This window comes from Indicator indicator, chromosome 12, assembly GCF_027791375.1.
Source record: "Indicator indicator isolate 239-I01 chromosome 12, UM_Iind_1.1, whole genome shotgun sequence".
Taxonomy (NCBI): Eukaryota; Metazoa; Chordata; class Aves; order Piciformes; family Indicatoridae; genus Indicator; species Indicator indicator.
Genome location: NC_072021.1, coordinates 28,964,974 through 28,985,272, shown reverse-complemented (window position 1 = coordinate 28,985,272; position 20,299 = coordinate 28,964,974). Strand labels below are relative to the sequence as shown.

General features: G+C 40.8%; 1 protein-coding gene across 1 annotated transcript in view; it reads right to left on the bottom strand.

The window, feature by feature from the left end:
- Positions 1–483: 483 nt before the first annotated feature.
- The window catches only part of ZFPM2 (zinc finger protein, FOG family member 2), a 248,397-nt gene continuing 228,581 nt past the window's right edge, over positions 484–20,299 (bottom strand). Inside the window, exons 7-9 of the mRNA XM_054385435.1 lie at positions 6,950–7,156; positions 4,426–4,650; positions 484–2,972 (exon numbers count right to left, since the gene is read on the bottom strand). Of these exons, the coding sequence (XP_054241410.1) occupies positions 484–2,972; positions 4,426–4,650; positions 6,950–7,156 (2,921 nt within the window). The remainder of the gene's footprint in view (positions 2,973–4,425; positions 4,651–6,949; positions 7,157–20,299) is intronic.

Here is a 20,299-nt window from a genome sequence, read left to right as displayed (position 1 = left end):
ATTTTAGCATACACATGTATCTGCAACAGCATATAAGGGGAAAAAAAATAATAATCAGGATACACAAGTGCTTTTGAAGCTAGTTCTAAAATGCTTTTCTGTATTGTTTGCCACTATTCTCTTTAAAATCTACTATACAGTGCAAACCATATGTGCTACACAATAACTATACAATAACATTACAAATGACTTTAATATAAAGTTTTTAAATAAAAAATAACATAACTACAGCTATGAATACTGCTGGTAAAATAAATTAATTGGGTTTTTTTTGTTTGCTTTTGTTTTTGTGGGGGTTTTTTTGTTGTTGTTGAAAATGGCACCAATAATACACTTTACTAATGGACTGTAATGAAATTACACCTTTAAGTCTTCAGCTCAGCGCAGTGAAATCTCCTGATTGTCCAGATGTAATTCAAACAGCTTGCTTTAGACTGTCTGGAACAATATGCTAAACACAGGTACCTAGGGCGACCCATCGTTTCATTTGACATGTTCTGCTGCATGTGACGAGCAATAAAACTTCTTGTGGGTTATAAAGTTTGAAAGGTTGTTGAACTGGATGTCACACAGGCGGCAATACTTCCCACTGGTTGGGGCCTGGCTAGAACCATTCACGCCTTTAGCTATACTAGACAACTGTTCCTCTGCTGTAGGGATTGCTGGAGACACGTTTTCATTTGCAGCTAAGGGGTTCTCAGAGATCCAAGAGGGAGACTTGTGCCCATCTTCATGCGGAGGGTTCTGGGAAATGTTCTCTTGCTGTGGGTTTGTCGCAGGTCTTTCCTCCTGTTTTAGTCCCCCATTAACTATTACCATGCCTCGGTTTTTGGGCAAGAGCGGAAGAGACTCTTTCTTCTGCCCAGTACACCCGTTCGCGGGCACCGGGCCCTTAGGGGATTCACTTTCCGTGTTTGTGCTTTGATCTAAATCAGTATTGTGAACGACAAGAGACCCAGAAATGTAATCACTTGGCTTAATTCCATAATATGGAGAAAGCTGATCTGCTCCTTTAGCTTTCTTTATTGCTCCAGGGTAAAGGCATTGTGGAAGAAACAAATGTTTGTTTTCTTCTTTTGTAGCAATCAGCTGGGCCGCTTCACTGAAGACTTTCAGTCCTTGAAGTGTTGCTAAGTGTGTGGAAAATAAGTTTCCGTTGGGAGAGGACTGTTTGGAGTTTCCATTTTTCTCACATTTGATGATGCTTCTCTCGTAGCTCACGTCTGGGCTGTTCCGCTCACTCTCTGGGGTTTGAAACACCTTACTGTCCAGTTGTCCCAGCTCGTTACGCTGATGGGCAGTGACAGGGCAAAAATTCTGCTTGTGAGCCAGGTAGTTCTCTACCTTGTTGAAACTTATCTTGCATACCGTGCACTCGTGGTAGTCGAGCAGCCTTTTGGGAGAAGCAGATGTCCTCTCTGATGGGGGTAAGCATTTTTTACTGAGATCTATTGGCACATCCATCTCCAGACAAGAGACGGCGGAGTGGGGAGTGTCACATTTGGAAAGTGGAACACATTTGTTAATAGACAGTGATGTCTCTAGGTGCTTCGAGACTATGCCTGGGAAGATGTCACATCGTGGGTGGTAACATTCCCCAAGGCCTTCTGCCGACTCTTGAGTAGATGTACAAGGATTGCCCAGATTAGCCACTTCTAGAAACCTCTGCTGAACCAGGGGTGGCCTTTGCTCTTGTTCCGGTAGGCACATCTCATACATCTTCCTCCGCTTGCGGGTCCGCATGGTTCTCTGCATGGCAGGCACTTTGTTGGAGGCGGACCTCTTCAGCGGGGGATCGTGGCGTGTGGCGCAGTAGTACTGCTTGTGCACCATGTACGTCTCGTGTCTGCTGAAGGTAATGTTACAAGCTTCACATGTGGTCTTGTTGGGGTCGCTCTCCCCTTCTACTAAAGATGCACCGGGGCTCTTCACATCAGGTTTTCCGTTTATCTTCTCATCACCATTGCTTGCCGCCGGCAGCTTCTTAGACTGGGCTGTGAAGTCTTTCTCGTGACCTTTATTGTTTGGCCCCATCAAATCTAAAACGTTGGAAGAGTTTATGCAAGATGTCTGCAGAAGCTGGTTCTCTGGCTCTGATGCGTGAGGAGCTGCGTTCAAGATGCTGATGGAGCTCTGACCGTTACTGGGACTTACAGCTTCCGGCATTTTTTCTGGAACGCTGGAGAAATCTGGAGACTTTGTCATCTGCTGCCATCGGCTGCTGCAGTAATGCTTTTTGTGTACCAAGTAGTTGTCCAAATTATTGAATGTTATGTTACACTCAAAACACGTAGCCCCTTTGGGCATCAGAGGACTGTAAATTACAGGAGGATAATTGCTGCTTCCATGCCTCAGTCTTCGATGGACCAGTTCGGACATTTTGGCTAGTATCTCTGATGCCTGAGGAACCACAGTGATGTCCTGGGGAAAAGCAAACTGGGAAAGAAAAGGTCCCATTGGGAAAGAAGGACCAATGTTAGGCTGAACTGGTGATGAAGCAAGTCTTGGACTGGATGGTTCAGATTTTATTTTAGTGTATGAAAAGCTCTGCTTATTTGTTGCAGGTTGGGTTTCTGGCCTCTGGTTTGGAAGGAAAAGTGGAGCCTTTTTTTCACATTTATCAAGCTCTGTATCAGAACTTGCATCTTTAGTCTGCATGGTCTTTTGGCTCTGGGGAACATCATTTCTGCTCAACAGGTCTGTTGCCGGCTGTAAACCTTCTTCATTTCCACTTGGAGACTGTTCAATGTCACTTTCTCTCTGAATTTTGTTGCCGGAGACATGTAACTCTTGGTGCTGCAGTAGCTCCCTCTGAGTTTGGAAGCCAAAATGGCAGTGATTGCATCTAAAGGCAGCTTGAGTAAGATGGGAGAACAGGTGCTGATGAAAGTTAATCACCGAGTCTGCAGTGTAAGTACAAACTGTGCATTTCAGACTAGCACCTGGTGGCAGAAATTCCTCCATTTTCACTCCTATAGAAAAGACAAATAAAATACAAGAGTGACCATTCCCCCCTTTGTGAAGTACACCGGCAAATCAGTTGCACAGAGGTACAAATACAGTGAGAACAACTGATTTTCTTCTGAGAGGATGGTATTAGTCACCCTGAAAATACTCAAATCGCTTCAGAATTTCTCTCCTCAAACAGTTACAGGATATTCCTAGACTTCTGCTCTGCTTTGGAGAGCCTCAGTATCTGCAAGCATTCAGCAGAGATGAAGGGAAAGAAAGAACAAGGGAATGGATAAAAATAGACTGGACTTAATTTAAATGCAAAGGTCTCAGAAATTACATTTTTAACTAAAGGAGACACAATGTTACCCTTACACAATCACTGGAAATTGTGAATGCACAGAGAGCCCATCAATGTCAAGAGGCTCAAGGTTATGATGTGGCTTGAGGTACATCCCTCAAACTCTGAGTGCCTGAAAGCCACAGAGCAGAACTAGCATTTTGAGCATGACTGATGCTTAGCTCTTGGCCTGCATGAGTTGGCAGCAGTATGGGTACAGGATACAGATCTATCCTCATTGGAAAGGCCTGATGAGTTGAGCTCATTGTGAAGGGAGGAGGAGAAGTAATACAGGGCTTCATTGGTATTTTATTTTCCACATATAAAGGCTGTAGGCAACTACTGCTGTAATACAATACCTTTTCTCCATTAAATCACTGCAGTTTTTCCTATCTAGAGCCATTTATGGCCATCTTACAATCACTACTGACATAAAAAACACTGTTCCACAGTGTTTTGAAACTGAAAATACATTGAAAAGAGGTGAAATCAAATTTCTCTACTGTAGCAACACAGATTTTGATAACCTGTTGGACAATGAAAACTGAAAAAATATTGGCAGGGATCATAACTGGAACAGGTATTTGATCTGTCTACATACCCATACACATATACCATGCTTTGGCCACGTGAACTGACCAGCCTGATCTAGTGTGAGGTGGACCCTGGTTTGTAAAGCTTCCTGCCTAAGAAGCTTACTCTAGGACCTCAGTATCTTATTTCAGAAGGACTTGCTCTCTGGTGGTGTGTACCTCTCTACTGAGCATTGAAACAGGGTTGGTAGAGATTGTAGTCTGGCAGACCTGTGTTTGATGGATGGAATTCTGAGGTAACTGAATCTTTCAGACACCAGGCAGCAGTGGTGTTACTGTGTCTGATTCCTGAGCACGCCCTCACCAGTCAGGAAATGCCGCCTATATGTACACATTAAGAGAGAGCATTCGAACAAGGATTAGCAGATAAAGAAAACGACACCTGGGAGAGGTGCTTGGTGTAGAGAAGAGGTCTGAAACTGTTAATACATTGGTAGTATCCACACCTAATATTTGAATATATTTGTAGAGACACTGGTCCACTGAGTGTCTGCAGTGAATAATTCCAACAGACGACACAGGAAAACACATAGTACTTACCACTGTGGGAATTTAGGTGCATCTCCAGAGCTCTTGCATTAGAAAAACTTTTGGTACACTGTGGAAAGGGGCAGATACTGGATATATGCTGAGTGCTATCTTCATTCTCCTCTGACAGCTGGGGCCCCTCTCTTTGCCTCCCACTGCAGTAATACATGAGATGGGCCTGCAGGTTCCTCTCACTTCGATACCAAATGCCACAGGATTTGCAAGGGAATATGTCCTCTACAAGCAAACATAACCAGGTGCAGGTTAGCCACGGTGCACTCGGTGCCAACCAATTATCACAGCTGGATTAATTGCGCTCAATTCCCCATTAAACACATGCTTATTAAAAAAAATACTGAAAATAGAGCCATGGGATTATTAAAATGTCACTGGCAGGTGAGAGACTGAACATGGAAGACAGTCAAAAGGAGATGCTAAAAACAGCTACTGAAAACCCAGAAGTTTTTGCCATGTAGTTATTTAAAAAAATAAATGAAATAAATAGTTTGTTGTGAATATGCAGTATATCCTGTATTTCCAGTATATCACTACTCATTAGGTGGTATCTTTCAGTTGTGATTTTTCTTTCCCCTATGCACAGAAGTCTTTCCAGCATTGGAACTTGGAATTTTTGAATGCTAATTGCAGATCACACCAAAGAATACTTATTTTCAGAATGCTTATGCAGTTATTACAGTAAAATCCCCTTGCTTAGATATTGCAGAAGCCAGAGATCCTACAGTGTTGAATGCAGTATTTTCCTAAGCAGCAAGTTTATTTCCTGGGTTCCTATTTTTATTAATAGAAAAAGTTATAATTTCTAATGCACTTTTGTCCTCTAGCATATGGTACACTGTTCCCGTTCCACTCTTTGCTATGCAAATGGGGTATTTGCCAAGAATATTGCACATTCTCATTGTCTTCTATCCCCAAATGCCAAAACTCTCTCTGAGGGGAAGACAATGCAGAAATTGCACAAAGTGCTTCCCAGCAGTAGAGGGAGTAGATATTTTGATCATGTACTGAAGGCTACAAACCTTAGAAAGGTATTTGGTTGTTAATACCCCATCAGAAAGGATACCTACACAGTCCATGCTGTCTGACAGGAAAATAGACCTGTCTAACCTCTCTGAAAGCTGACCTTGTCATCCAGTCACTATGAACATGGAGGAAATCCCAGCCCTTTAAGGTACATCTGTGTTAGTAAATAAGTGACAGGGTCCGGATTAGAGCATTGGAACTTCTTGTTTATGTTGTTAAATCACAAAAATCATCCCTTGCACACTTTGGGCTTAAGTCAATAGACACCTCCCCCATTCCTGCATACAGCTGGGGGGGTTGCCATGGGTCTAGGATCATTCCCTGCAACTGATTTGGACAATTCTCACCTCCTTTTGAGACTAAGAGAGGATAAAACTATGAGTGCAGCCAGATTGTGCCAGCTGACCTCAGGATCAGAGAACAAGCAACTTCAGTCAACATCAAACCACATCTTGGTGAACATCAAAGCAGCTATTTTAACTACTCCTGTCTGAAAAAGCTTGAAGATGGTGTGCCTGTTCAAGTGTAGTCTGGTGTGAGCCTGAGTGGCAGATCATGTGCCTGCATGTGCATTCACACCTGAAATACTGTGTTCATGAGTTCACTGTACCTAGTGACAGTAGTTACCTTCTAAGTATTAAACTTCACAGGAAACATAGGGAAGTGCTCCAACATGGGGGCTAAATGGACAGGCTTACAAAGTGCTGAGAGCTAAGGACATGCAAGGCCAGGTGGTGACGGATGATGATCATGGCAACAGCTAACATATTTGAAAAGTACTTAGAGAGGGGGATGAGGAACTAGTTCTGTATAAAGGTAAAAATCAGTAATAGGAAAAATTTAAGAGAAATTAAATTTAATTCAAGCTGACTTGTCCCAGTTCAGGAACTGACTCATCATGCACTCCTGTTCCTCCTCTCTAAGGACAGTACTTAATTACATGCTGTACTTTGTCTATGATAGGGTCTGCTGATGTCCAGAGGATGCAAAAACATTCTTGGGCATCCCCATTGAGTGGAGATACTACAATAAATCAGGGCTGGTATAAGGCATGATCTCTGCTGCATTTTGGAGCAGCCACTGAAGAGATATGTTCCTTCTTTCTACCGAGTATCTATCATGAATTATTACCAGAAGATGCAGTTGTTAAGCAACGAGCAGCAGAGACTAGACTCTCTGAGCCATCAGGCCCATCTTAACTCTTAACAGTTTCTGATCCTATAGCCTCTAGGAGCAGATCACAGAACCTCCACACGAGGGCAGGTCGGATACTCTGAGTGAGGCTGTTGCACAGCTCAGCTGTCTCTCTTCCTCCTCCTCTAATGTCTGCGAGTTCACCTCAGACGATGTGGGATCAAAGGCCAGCCTTGAGACAAAGGTTTTAAGTCGTGTGGTTTCTGTGGTTTCGAATTCACTATCAACTGTATTACCTCTTCATTATGTGCCTTAAAATACTGTTCTTAAAAAATGCCAGAGAATAGCATTCATCACTTACTGTTCACAATAGCTGTTGGCAAAATAGATGCCATTGCAGCCTGTTGAGGGAGCAACTGTATTGAGTCCAGCAGCCGTGCAGGATACATCCCTTCTGTGAGAGTCATCTGACTAGCAGCTTGCAGCCTTGAGTCAAAATCCACCACAAAGGCAATCAGCTCTTCACCCTCTGAGATGGCCTTGGTTGTGGTACACCAAAGCTGCCCTCCTACAGGAAACATAAAAGTAGAAATATTTAATTGACAGTATCAGATAACAGAACTTAAAACATCAGTGCCATATCTTCACACTCCTTTTAAAAATCCTGATAACTTGTTCAAGGTAAAGAGGCTACTACCTTTTACTTCTATTAATATAGGAATTTTCAGTGTAGAAGCATAACACAAGGGGGATACTTTTCCTAACTATTTGCAGCCTGAATATAAACTTTAATTTTCCATTTTGTCTTCCAAAAGGCCAGCATTATGAAAATCAAGACAGAGGTGAAAAATACTTCATATGGCACTTTCCCCATCATTATTTTTCACCAAAATTCCTGTACCTTTTTTTTTTTTTCATAACACCAAGTTTGTGTTATTCTGCAAGTTGCAGCACAACAAAAAGGAAACAGCTGCAAGAAAGAAATCAGATTTCCTCTTTAGGGTGTTCTTCCCCTCCCTCATGTTGCCACTCTCTTTCTCTGAGAAATTTTCCCTTATGTAATATTCTTTGTAACATGACTGTTTTATCTCTGCTTACACTGACTGAACTTCCTGAAAAGAAGATATGCCAAAGATCTGTTTCATAAAGGCTTATTCAAATAAAGGTTTGTTTAAAACGCAGGGGGGTGGGGGCGAGGTGGAAGAACTTTCATCAAACAGTAAGATACACTATAGGTCTGTGCTGCAAATGTCACGTGCAGTGCATTAAAAAGAAAATTAACTATGCGAGTACATCTACTAATGTATTTGAATGCGATAGGGGATGCTCATTTATTTAACATGTTTAGACAGGCAAAGCACTTATATTGTCTTATCTACACTCTCAGGCCTAGATACATATCCAGTACAGTTATGCCTGAAATAGTGTTGCATACTTTTTATGTTCTAAAGCTTTTTTTTTTTTTTCTCAGGTTTTGTATATATAGAAACAGCTATACGTTGTATTCATTAGCCAAGCAAAAACCGTACTCCCCTTGATAAGTAATATTGCTGTGTTTATCTTTCGGCATAACTGCCTTTTCAACTGCACTTCATTTCCCTCCCTTCCCCCCCCCTCAAAGAGATTATAGTTTTAAAACAACTTGTTGCAAAAATCTGGTAGAGGAGATAACAACAGTGTATGATATGCCACAGCTAAATGGAAGAATTAGGACATTGTTTTAGAGAAATCTTGGACAATTAATTAAACCAGTGTATTAGCTTTCAAAGATGAGCAAACAAAACAGCAGCACTGACAATGTGTTTCAGTAGCAAAAGAAAACTCAGCTTCCAGACCTCAAAGAGGTGTAAAAGTTTCAAAGCAGAACAGTGTCTTTGCTTCACCCTTCAGTAATACAGCGGCTGGAGGTGTCGACAGAGTTTATAGAGTTTACTGTGATGGTACCAAAGCATACTGAGGTTTACCAGCCTACAGCATTAAATGGCACAGATCTGAGTAATTTCCTCTAAAGAACAGGAAGATGAAATGTGAAGATGGTGGCATAAATGTCAACAAATGTAGAATCCTAATGCCCAAGCAAGAATTCAAACTTTTGAAGAGCATAGTCTGATTTATTGCCTGGTATAAGACAGGAGTAAATATACAGAAGCTGTCGGAGCTAAACTGGCATAAAAGAGAGAACTAGGTTAAATTCTTAAAGTGTTCTTAATTGGTCTTGTAGATAAAAATATGATGCAATCCGAAAATCTGAAACTGAGTCCTCTGACTGCAAACACCACAGTTCATTTTCTGGGAGGAAGGGGACTGCCATTATTAACACACACTTCTCTTTATATGTATACAGAAGAAGGTATAATAATCCACCAACATACTTCAGTTATTTTGATACAGAACAAGAGCTCTTCGTCAACTGTATTATTCACTGGATTTCTTATTAAAATAAAAATGAGTCACTGCAGAAGAACCAACTGAGACTTTCTCTATCCCAGCAAACATCTTGACATGTTGTGCCCTTGGGGAAAAAAAAGGAAAAAAAAGAAAAGTGTAGTTGATTATTGGGTCTCCAGCTGCAATCAGTCTGGATCAGCTAAAAGGCTGACTCAGACTCCTGGTGTTAGAGCTCCTCATGGTGTTGACTCATGTCCAGCAGCAGATTAAACTCGGACAGCTGAAGTGAGCAGTGACCTCGGCTGCCTGGTCCACCCAGCTCCTAGAGGCTGTCACACCTACGGCAGGCACAGCTGAGTGGGACGTGTGACAGCTTTGGAAGCACAACAATCTCTACCTTGGCTTATTAACAGAGCTACAGAAGTTTGTTTGAATACAAACCTTTAGCCCAGCAGAATTCAGACCCAAGAATTACATTTTTATTTTGTTTTCTTTCAGCCCACTATATAGAGAGTTAGGCATTTAAGTGATCATGACATGTAAGTCCATACTGTGTTCAGTAAGGCAAATCTCCAGATCAACTCCTACATGGTGCGTTGTTCCAGCTACTGGAAATGCAGTATATGACCTCTGCAGCAACAGTCACCCACAAGGACAGGACACAGGACAGTTCTCTCCTGTCCCCTTCTACTCGTTTGCACAGGGTAAGGCAATAGCTGCTGTTTTGAAAGATGCAAACAACTTTACTCCCATTAATGCAGTGAGTGCAAATATGCTGGCCTTCTTACACAGTGAGAAATAGAGAAGTCTTCTTGAGCCTTCTACTGCACAGTCAGGAAAATGGGGTGCAGAGAATGTGGCAGAGGCTTTCAAATTTAATAGGAATTTCCAATCATGACTATTAGATGAATTATCAACCTACCTAGACACCCTTGTCAGGGATCAGGGGTTCCTTACAGGTGGTGGTTACAAAAAAGGACAAAAATTGCTTCCCACAAATATCTTCCCACAAACAGCGCTTCTACACTCTTAAGACTGACATAAACACACTGATTCCCCTGGAGCACATCTTTTCATAAAGCTAAGGGCAGTGTTTGTGACAGACTTTTGCCAAGTACCAGTGGTAATGGAGAAGGAGACAAGAAGATGTTTGCTTGAAACCTTTGCAAAGACATGAAGATTTCATAAGGAAACACCAAAGCCTATTATTTGTATGAGATGAAGGTTCAACTAAGCTAGCTAAGAATTTTTTAACCAACTGTTCCTGTTGCCAGAGAAAGCTTATGGGGGTGAGATGGTTCTATCAAAGCTTTACCAGGCCAAGTTTCTCAGTCTCAAGAAAGACCTAGTTGTCAAAAGAAGAGAAAAGAATTTCCAGATAAGCTCTAGCAAGGATGAGTGACAGTTCCTTCAGAAATGAAATCATGGTTATACTATGTGATGAAAAGGCAAGACAATGGTAGACTCTTCTCTCCTGTAATGAGTAGGCTGCTCATCCATTTATACTGAAAAGAGTCTTACTGGTTTTACAAGGTGGGTAAGAAAAGCCTAACTCGTTTCATTGCTGAAGGGAAGTTTTTGAAATATCAGAAAGCTTTCTGATATTGGAAAGCTGTTCTCTCTACAAGTCTAGTTCTGACTCTGTCAAGATGAAAGTAAATCTCTACAGCCTGCAATATATTGTTTTATATCTATGGTTAAACCAATATAATATATATATATAATGCATACATGCCAAGCAGAAGAAGAGGGGGGAAAACACCTGTATTTACTTGAACTCTTTTTTTTTGTAGTTCACATTGCAAAGAATTAGAAATGCTTCTTTAATCACTGAAAATTGGGCAAGTTAAAGAATATCGTGTTGGGCAAGCCAGAGGAAGAAAATCACACCCAATTGCACTGGCACGAGTTGTTTATCAAACGACATCAGGCACTGAATAGCTGATACCTTCAGGTTCCACCAAATGGAAAGGTTATTTCAGAATTCCCTTCTTTGTCTGCATCTTTCACCACAAACATTTTGTTGCTTGGAAAAAAAAAACAAAACACAACAAACCAAGACTTAAAAAAACCAACACCCTGCAACCCAACTTTCTATTCAAAGGAAAAAGTAAGGCCCTGATGTCCCTGAAAAACTGTGGACTTACTGTTCTTTCTAATGTTTATGATCAAGATTCTTGTGCAAACAGATCTGGTTCCTAACAGGAAGCTTATAAATCATACTCATAATTGCTGTCAAAACTGCAGTGGAGTGTACTGCAAGTTTCGATAATAAAGAATGGAGTCACAGTTCAAACTTGATTACATTTTGGAAATTCATGCAGCTCTTACAAGAATCAGTGGTCTTAAATATCTTCTTCTCCTCCTGCCAAATTTTTCACTTGCACTTTTTATTATTTATGAAATCAGTGTCTGCACAATGTCATGCAGACCTCTGCTGATAAACTCTAATTAAGATTAAGACAAGCCTTTTGGAAAGGATCCCATCATTAGCAAACATGATAAACACAAAAATACTCCCTACTTGTCAACCAGGAGCAATTCAGTAACCTAACAGTATTATCTGTTGCTAGGCTACAGAGCTGACAAAGCTTCAATTATAGTGTATGACTATACCTATAGAACACTCTATAAGCAAAATATATCTAATATGAAAGCATTTAACCTCATCCATGCTATCTGTAATTCAGGGCTTCTTTCAATGGCAACAATCAGGTTAATAATTACATAGCATGCCGGAAAAAAATCTTAGTGATGCGTCACGTTTGCACAATTCCTTCTAATTTATCTCTGTGATTGACAGGCATTTGCTTTGTAAAAATAATAAAATGCAAGCAATAAGATGCTGTAAACCACAAACATGGCTACATCTGGGCTCATCTAGATATGGAACTCCACAGTATAAAAATATATAGTAAATTGAACCAATTAATTCATATTTAGGTGCAGTAATACTCTCTTCTGTATTCAGAATAAAGAGTACTATTGTGATAGACTGCATGCTAATACAAAACTTTATTTTATGTGGGACAGACATGTAAAACACAAGAGAAATTTGCTTTCCTTGCTTTTAAACAGCTCCTCGTTTTCTTCTGCATTTGGAAATTCTTTTAAACCAAGTAACTTCTATTATTCCATTTGGAATCAGCAATTTGCTCTGAAGATTTAACTAATGCCATGGCCTTTCACTCATTCTTCATTCTCAGAACCCTACAACACTTCCTGGGAAAACAGAGGTCCCAGCACACTGAGCCTTCTGATGGTGGGCTCCTTTTCTCTCTACTTATTTTTTTGCAGACCTTAAGGAGTGATCATTTGTGGTCTGTGGGTCACAATCTGGAAACGAAAAAAATTAAGGATAGGCTCCCCTAGTAACTCCACTAGGAGAAAAAGAGCTTCAAAACAGATGGAACCATAAAACCTTTTGATTGATACTTCTGCTTTTAGGAAAAATGACCTAAGCAAGCAAGCAGCTAAACCCACCATTTCCACTGAGTACAGCTGTTTCGTGGAAGGAAGATGGAGAAAAGTAACAACATAAACATATATTCAAAGGCAATCCCAGCTTTTCTGCCTTCAGTATCAGTCAGTTTTCATTGCTGAAGCACTGAGACTAATTTTTTGACCCAGAAATGGCAATTACCTTTCATATAAATTTAGGAAATCAATGGCAATTTTCAGCAACAGTTAACTCACTAATATTACTTCCATGTGGTAAAATTTGTGCTTACTGGATTTGATTATGCTGCTGCAACAACACAATAGCCCATTTCCTGTACATGCATCTTTTTGCAAGAAGGGTCAAAATACTATCAGAATTTATTTAAACAACAGATTGTTACCCAGAGCATCTTCCAGGCACTGTCAACTGAATTAAACCTTCCTCTCCCAATGAAATATTCCAGTTTGTAAAAAATGATGCTTTTCAATAATGGTAATGGAGGCTAGAGTTAATGTATTATCTCCCCTCCTTTGCTGCACAGGTTAAGCATTTAAGGAGACTTTGCACATCACAATACGATGGGATCTTCATATGTGGGTTCCTCCTGCTGCTCCCCCAAAGGGTTGTGACGACTCAGCTCAATGAATGCTCTTTCAGTGTGGCAGGAGTTCCTGGGAAGATCTCTAATTTCTGACATGAACAAAGTACATATATCTATATGTAGACACACTGTTTAATAAAAAAATTATAATTAATTCAAATCCAATAGTGTTGAAATTTTTGACAGTAGAGTGGTACAAGGAAGAGAACTTATAAATTATGTGTGCCCCTTCTTTGAAAAATGCTTTGGAGGTTTCTTTGTGCATTGGCAAATACAGTAGGAATATGAGGTATTGTGTGGATCCTCCTGCACAGCACCTGATAAAAGAATAAAGAGCTGTGACATATTCTTAAAACAATAGAGGAATTAAAGAGAAACAATGGGCCAGCTGCTTCATTAATACAATCAAAAGAGAGCCCAGCACAGAGGAGTCCAGATAATTAAGCACTACTCTTTTAGACCTTTTTTATATAACAAAATTGCAAAAAATTTATTAACTACTTCATAGTTGTGAGACAGATCTATATACTTGTTTATTTAGGCTGATTAATGCCTTTTCAGTATTCTAACATGCCAACTCATGGTTCATACAAGTTTTTGAATAAAATAATGTAAGAATAAGTGATAGGGATCTGTGGTATATACAGCAATAAATCAAAAGCATTTTGTGAACAGTCTTTCCAGTTGCTAAATAATTCCTCGCCTTTTTCAGAGGCGTATACAAAACACATACTTTGCACAGCATTTTTGCTATTCCTGTATTTTAATGCCAGCGTTCCAATCATCTGTGAAGTGTCTCAAAAATCAGTCCTGCAAATTCAGACTTCTCAAACTCTCACCAAAAAAGAAAAAAAAAAAAGATTTAGTGTTACATTAAAATTAATTACCTGATTTCCTAGCATCTTCTGTAATATTTTCTTGTTTACTGCTCAAAGGAGATTGCCAAAAGATACTTAAACCTTTAATTTTAACTAAATGTTATAAATATGCAGTGTACTTGCTGCAAAGAAAAAAAGAACCAAAAAGAAAAGTAAAATCTATTATATGATATAAAATTAGACCCATACAGTGGAAGAAACAGGTCTGTTGCCACTTTTTTCCTATCACCTTTCTGTTCAGTTTAAAATATAAACCTGTTTCATTTTTAATTCAGTCAACAAACTGCAAAATAAACGGATTGCAACGATAGTTTTCAGAACGCAACAGCAGAAGAATACTTGGCTTAAAGGCACTGCCAAAATGAAGGAGACAGCCTTAAAATCCCTGCATTTTGAGATATAAAATGTCTGACCAGAAGCAGGGTAGAAAAATACTCCTTCAGAATACAGCTCTTACTCCTGCACCTGAGTCAACCTAAGCTTTGGGGATGGCTTCAGCTTAGTCATATGCTGACAGCTGACAGGGATTTTATCTGAAGAGATGATTTTATAGTTAGAAGTGGCAGGCATTCTGCAGCCAATAAGGATAAAAAATAGTAAAGGAACTTGCCAGTCCTAGGGGAGTAAACTCCCAAAGCTGGTCTCTCTGTGTCAGTGTAAGGGGTAGGTCTTTCTCTTGCTGCAGTGCAACCACTGCTAACATACTCATAGATACTGCAACAGCTCTCAAATTAATATTGCCAAAAGCCTGATAAACTGCACCCCAAATGAAGCACACTGTTTCTGAAGAGCAAGGAATATAAGAAACATTTAGATGTGACCACTTATTTTTTTCCCCACTGCTGTCTGCCTGTTTTGTTAGTTTGAGAATTTCTACACGTTTTCTCCAATTAAATGTCGGCGTGTAACATTCAACGGTTCTATTAGGTAAAGACGCAAAATAGATTAGCGCTCTGAAAATATTCACAGGAAAAGAATGTGGTAATTTTATTTGCCATTTTCCCCCCGATAGAGCTGTCACAGCTTATTTACCACAGGGGGAGACAGTTAAACCCATATCCTTAGAAGTTCTATGCATTTAAGAGGCTTATATATCTCTTCTGGGACCCTCGTTCAAATCCTGGGCTAATCAGAGTGAATACATATCTTTCTATTAGATGGCTCTCAAAAGTCTTAGGTGAGAGCAGTTCCTGCTGGACGACAGTCTACAGCCTAAAACTATTTAATGTTTGGCACAAATGGCAATACTTATGGAATGCAGCTGAAAACTGCAATATCCTCCCACACAACAAGAAGTTAAGTCTGCTGCTCAGAGGTAGAAATTAAAGCCTGCCACAAATGCTAAACCTGTTCTATTTATTTAACTCAGCATAAACGCAAACAAGGAAGTCGCAGACTTCTTTCACAAGCTTAGCCATTTTAAAATTTTATTTCCAAATTCCTCTATACCTTTTTAAAATTTTGAATTGGGTCCCACTTGAGTGTTATTTCATAATTTACTAATCCTTCAGAAAGGAAATGATAAATGGCTTGAAAAAACCTGATAAACCCTTGCTGACACTGCCCGCATGGCACTCCCATCGCCACTGCAAAGCAGCTAGGACTTATTGTTGCAGTAAACTCATCTCCCCTTTCACAGGATCACTGAATGGGCACTCTCCAAAGAGCTTTCCAGGAGACATTCCCAGGTGACACTCACTGCTTCCCACAGCTTTTGTGGACGCACCAGGTTTCAGAGTAGAGAAAATGGAACGCTGAAACCAACTACTTTGAAGCAGGGCTTTGGATAGACATTCCTACAGTCCCCACTTTCCTAACAGCACAGCTGTAAGGTGACCTTTTTGTAGGCTTACAAACACAATCATGCCTGTGGATTGTCTCTTCAGAGTTATTTTGTGAGACTGGAGTGTGTGAAAAAGGAGGTGATTAAATGAGACAATAGGTATGCTTTAATGGCACCTCTTTCTTGCAGAGAAGGCAGAGCATGCTACACCTTACCAATGGGTTTTCTGCCGGTTTGCACCTGCTGTTGTAGGGCTCATTTTTTGCCCCTTGGCAAATGCAGAGTGAATGGTAAAGGTATCTGAGTGGAAGGAGGATTATATAGATGGGTCTGGATTGATAGGTTGTATTTGTAAAGGAAATAAACACATTAAATAGAAGGACAAACGAGGAAGTTTCAGAATGGCAAAACAAGTAAGAAAAAAATATTGGCTGTGAGACCTGGTTGCTTATTTAATGCAGGGGCCATGGTCCAGAAGAAGCTGAAGGCTGTGCATGAAACAAAAGCCACCTTTTATAAAGCATTTATTTGTGTGCATCGCAACTCTGGGACAACAGTTGCTATTGTTTCTAGGTATCCTGGACCTTTCTTCACCCTAATATTCAGCTCACAGGTTGAAGTTCAGGAACTGGTTTAACCTCAGGTATAACAACCATGGAAGCAAAGCAATGGTTCTTGATTAAATAAAACCGTTGCTGCCACTTAAGCCATTAGAACATTTTACACTGGCTGCAGGAGAAACAAGACTGTAACAAATCAGTGTCTCTCTCACTGAAGGAACAACTAAGTAAAAGTAGGTTTGCATGTTTAGTATGTTTTAAAATGTGAATGTCATAGAAGTTACGTGAAACATCCAACCCAGCCCCTTCCGTGGCAAAAAAAAAATCTCATTAAAAAAGGCAACCAACACAGACACAGAAAACCCACACCAAATCCCCAGGCTTCCTCTGGATGTGCTAAAACTTGGGTATTATATTTCTGTCTTTTGACAGTGAAAAGGACTGAATACTCAGGCTAACCAAAAGCGTTTCCAACTTCCAAGCTATATACAACACCCAAAGTACACAGGCATTGCAAACCACAGCCAGTCTATCACTTAGTTCATCTAATAAGAGACTAAACAGCAGAAAGCAAATCCTGAATGGATTGCTTTACTTCTGGTCACAACTGAAATAAATAAAAGATTATAAATATGCAAACAGTTAAGACTCTTGATGCACACAGTAACATGTATTAGCAATTAAAGAGGATTCTGTACTTGATAATTTCTTCCAAGCCAGGCTTAATAAGAAATACCAGTTTACTGAGCATCATACAGGTGCATGGGAGCTGCCATTCTGCCTGCCTGGTCAGCGTGATTTCTAAATGGCCAGGAAAGAAGTGACTGTATACCCAAAGGCAAGCTGTCAAAATTCAGGCTGCAGCTGATAAACTGATTACAAAGCTGCTTAAGACTTGCTTGTAAACAAAAGCATTTATCAACTAATAATTTGCAATAAACTGATGTAACTCCCAGCTGAGCCCCAAACTGTAATTGTCTTTACCATCTGCCTATTAAAATACCATTCTTCATCACCAAGCAGGAGCAGAAGGGAGAGAATCTCCAACTACATAACTTGCATGCTTATAAATAATCTGTGAGCATTTCACATGTTCATCATGACTGCCAGGTTTTGCATACTTCGTTTCCTCTTTTTGAGAGGCAAAGAGGTGCTGTAAAGTGGCAGAAAAGAAATTAATAAATACTGCCTAGTGCAAGAAAAAAATTATGTAAGTTCATCATACTCTGCAGTTTCTTAATTTTTTTCTCTTTTACCTACTCCATAGGAATATCACAATGGAAGCCCCCTCAAGCACAACCTTGCAGATTAAACTCTCAATTTCTTTTCAACTTGTCGGTTTTCATTACCTTTCTTTCTTATGTATTCGCTTCTTACAGCCTCTTCAATGGGAAGAGAGTTAAAGCATGCTGGCTCCCCAGGGGGCAGTCTGCCAGGGTCTGAGGGATTCTGCAGACTCCTTGGACCTCTATAGGGTCACCCTTAAGAGCATTTTGCCTATCTTGTTCAGAAGCTTTCTGAAAACGAAGTGAGTGTACATGTTTTATTTTCTAGGTACTGACAGCCTTAGCCCTGAGAAAGGTGGTGGTAGAGTTTAGACAAAGTTCAAAATTAAGCAATTGTGGTACTCTAAACGTGGTAACACCCTCAAGGAAAAATCACTTTGTTAAATGTCTAAAATACTCAAGTATGAGGGGAAGAGAACAGGAGATAATTGAAACCGTGGAGAGAATGGCAGCCCCTCAAGATCCATCTGCATTAAAAATGGAATTTAACAGAGACTTGCACTATGATTTAGTGCAATGCACCGGACCAAATATCTCTGGTCTGTGCTCTCTGCCACCCACTGTTCTAAATGCAAGGCTGTGACCAGAGACTTACAATTAGTTTACCTCTTCAGAAATACCCATGCAAAATGCACAGATGCCTTAAATGCACCTTGGTTTCTCATTGACTTTCCAGATTTCAACTAAAATGATCCATCTAGCTGAAGTGAGGCTTTTCATGTGTATGGCAAACTGTGTGTAGGTCAACACTGAGAGGAAAATGGCCATATAAAAAGGAAGGTTTCTCCTGTTAATTGATTGTTGACTTGTTAATTGCATTGAAATAGAAGACGTTAAAGGACGATCCTGTCACCACCTCACTCACAGAAGCAGTTTCATTTCCTTCGGTGCTAATCTTTCTCTACCTCATAACACCTTTGTCTGACCCTCTGTCACTCTTAGCAGTGCCCACAGACCATCACCCCATTTCCAAGAACTACAAAAAAGAAATCAAACCTCTAGCTAGTTTGGGACATTGGGAGTTAATTGTTTAAGATACATTCCATTCAAGACAATTATGCTTGTAAATTAAGGGAGTTTTACATGTAGATAATAACATACACTCATGAATATGCTAGCTGAACTGGGTCTCTGCACTCCAGTTTGTATCTGCAGTACTGGAACAAAATCCAAACAGGGGGCAAAAAGATGGAAAAGTGAACAACAGCATGCATGCATACAAACACCAAAGGTATGAAAACATGGTGAATTTCAGATTTTTTTGTAATCTTGCAAAGAAAAATTTTTGTTAAGCAATAAAACATGGTGATGAAAAGCACCTTTCAAACTTCTGTAGTTAAAACTCATCATATAAAAAACTCATCATATAAATCATATAAAAACTTGAAATAAATTGGTAGGGTGAGATCTTCAGGATAAAAATGCTGACTTGTGCTATAAAGTTAGAAGAGTCACAGGTAAAAAAGTCACTGTTTTAAAGAGTTGTGTAATGATGATTTAAGAAAAAAAATCATTTAAAGAAATCAGAAAATACTGGATTAACACTAAGATGGGATTTAAAATTTCTTGTGGTTGCCACACTAAAGGCAATGTTAAAAGAACCTGGCCATGAAATACTACTTGTAATATCCAGAACCTTACCTTGTATTTTTCACATTCCTTAAAAATGAAAATTAGGTATTTATTCAAATAAATATGAACACGTGACTGATAGTTTTATTAAAATAGGGCAGATTTAATACCACAGTCGCCCTTTTTGCATCATGATATCCATTACATTCCTTTGCACCTGTGATAGGTGAACTTCAGCGAGCAGCCCAAATCCCCAAGCAGCCCCAAAGGATTACACAGGATTAAATAACTAATGAGCCAATTTGGTGCCATTTTAGTGCTTTCCATCAAGCCCGGAGAGTGGCGCTGGATACGGCTCCCAGGACAAGCCCTCCCCCTTCCCTCCAACACCCAAGCCCGGGTCAAACCCTGCGGGTAGCAGCCCGAGCTCCTCCGCTCCCCTCAGGACCCGAAGGCCTCCCACAGCCTGTCCCGCGGTCCACCCCGCCCCGCAGCGCCGCCCCGCCGCCCGCAGATGGCACTGCCGCCCCGCCACCGCTGAGCCAGCAGATGGCGCTGCCGGCCCGCCGCCGCACCGGCCGGAGGGGAAGGGGAGGAGGGGGGCGGGAAGAGGCCGGGGCCGTTATTTATTTAATTTTACACAAGGCTGCACATCGCACCGCAGGGGCTGATAAAGCCGGGAGGTGCTCGGGAAGTTTGATTAAACCCTCTCCACGCGATCCCCTCGTGCCTGCCGCTTTCCCGACAGTCGGGCCGTGCTCTTGTCACGACAGAGGCAGATGCTTTGGCTGCCGCGACCGCGATGGGGCTCACGGCACTGCCTGGTCACGCAGGGGAGCTGTACCCCCTCACGGGGGGCGCCGAACCAGGCGCCCGGCGACCGTGACGAAGGAGATTTAAACAAACTGTGCAGCGTGACAGGAAACATTTACATTTTTGTCAGCTCATTGACGGAAATATTTAGGGAATATTGACCTTCTGAACACTATACTTCTGTGCTCTGCAAATCGCATCAAAGCCCAACAGGGCATCGCTCTGCTTTGCTGGCCAGCGGAGCAGCACCCCTGGCAAGCCACACACCCCCGTGGCATGTTTGGTCCATGCCAGTTAGACCAAAATCTTCAGAGAAACAAAGCCAGGCTGTAAATAGCACATCTGCAACAACGTATTTGCTGCTGGGCCCTATGGTGAGATGCCGAAG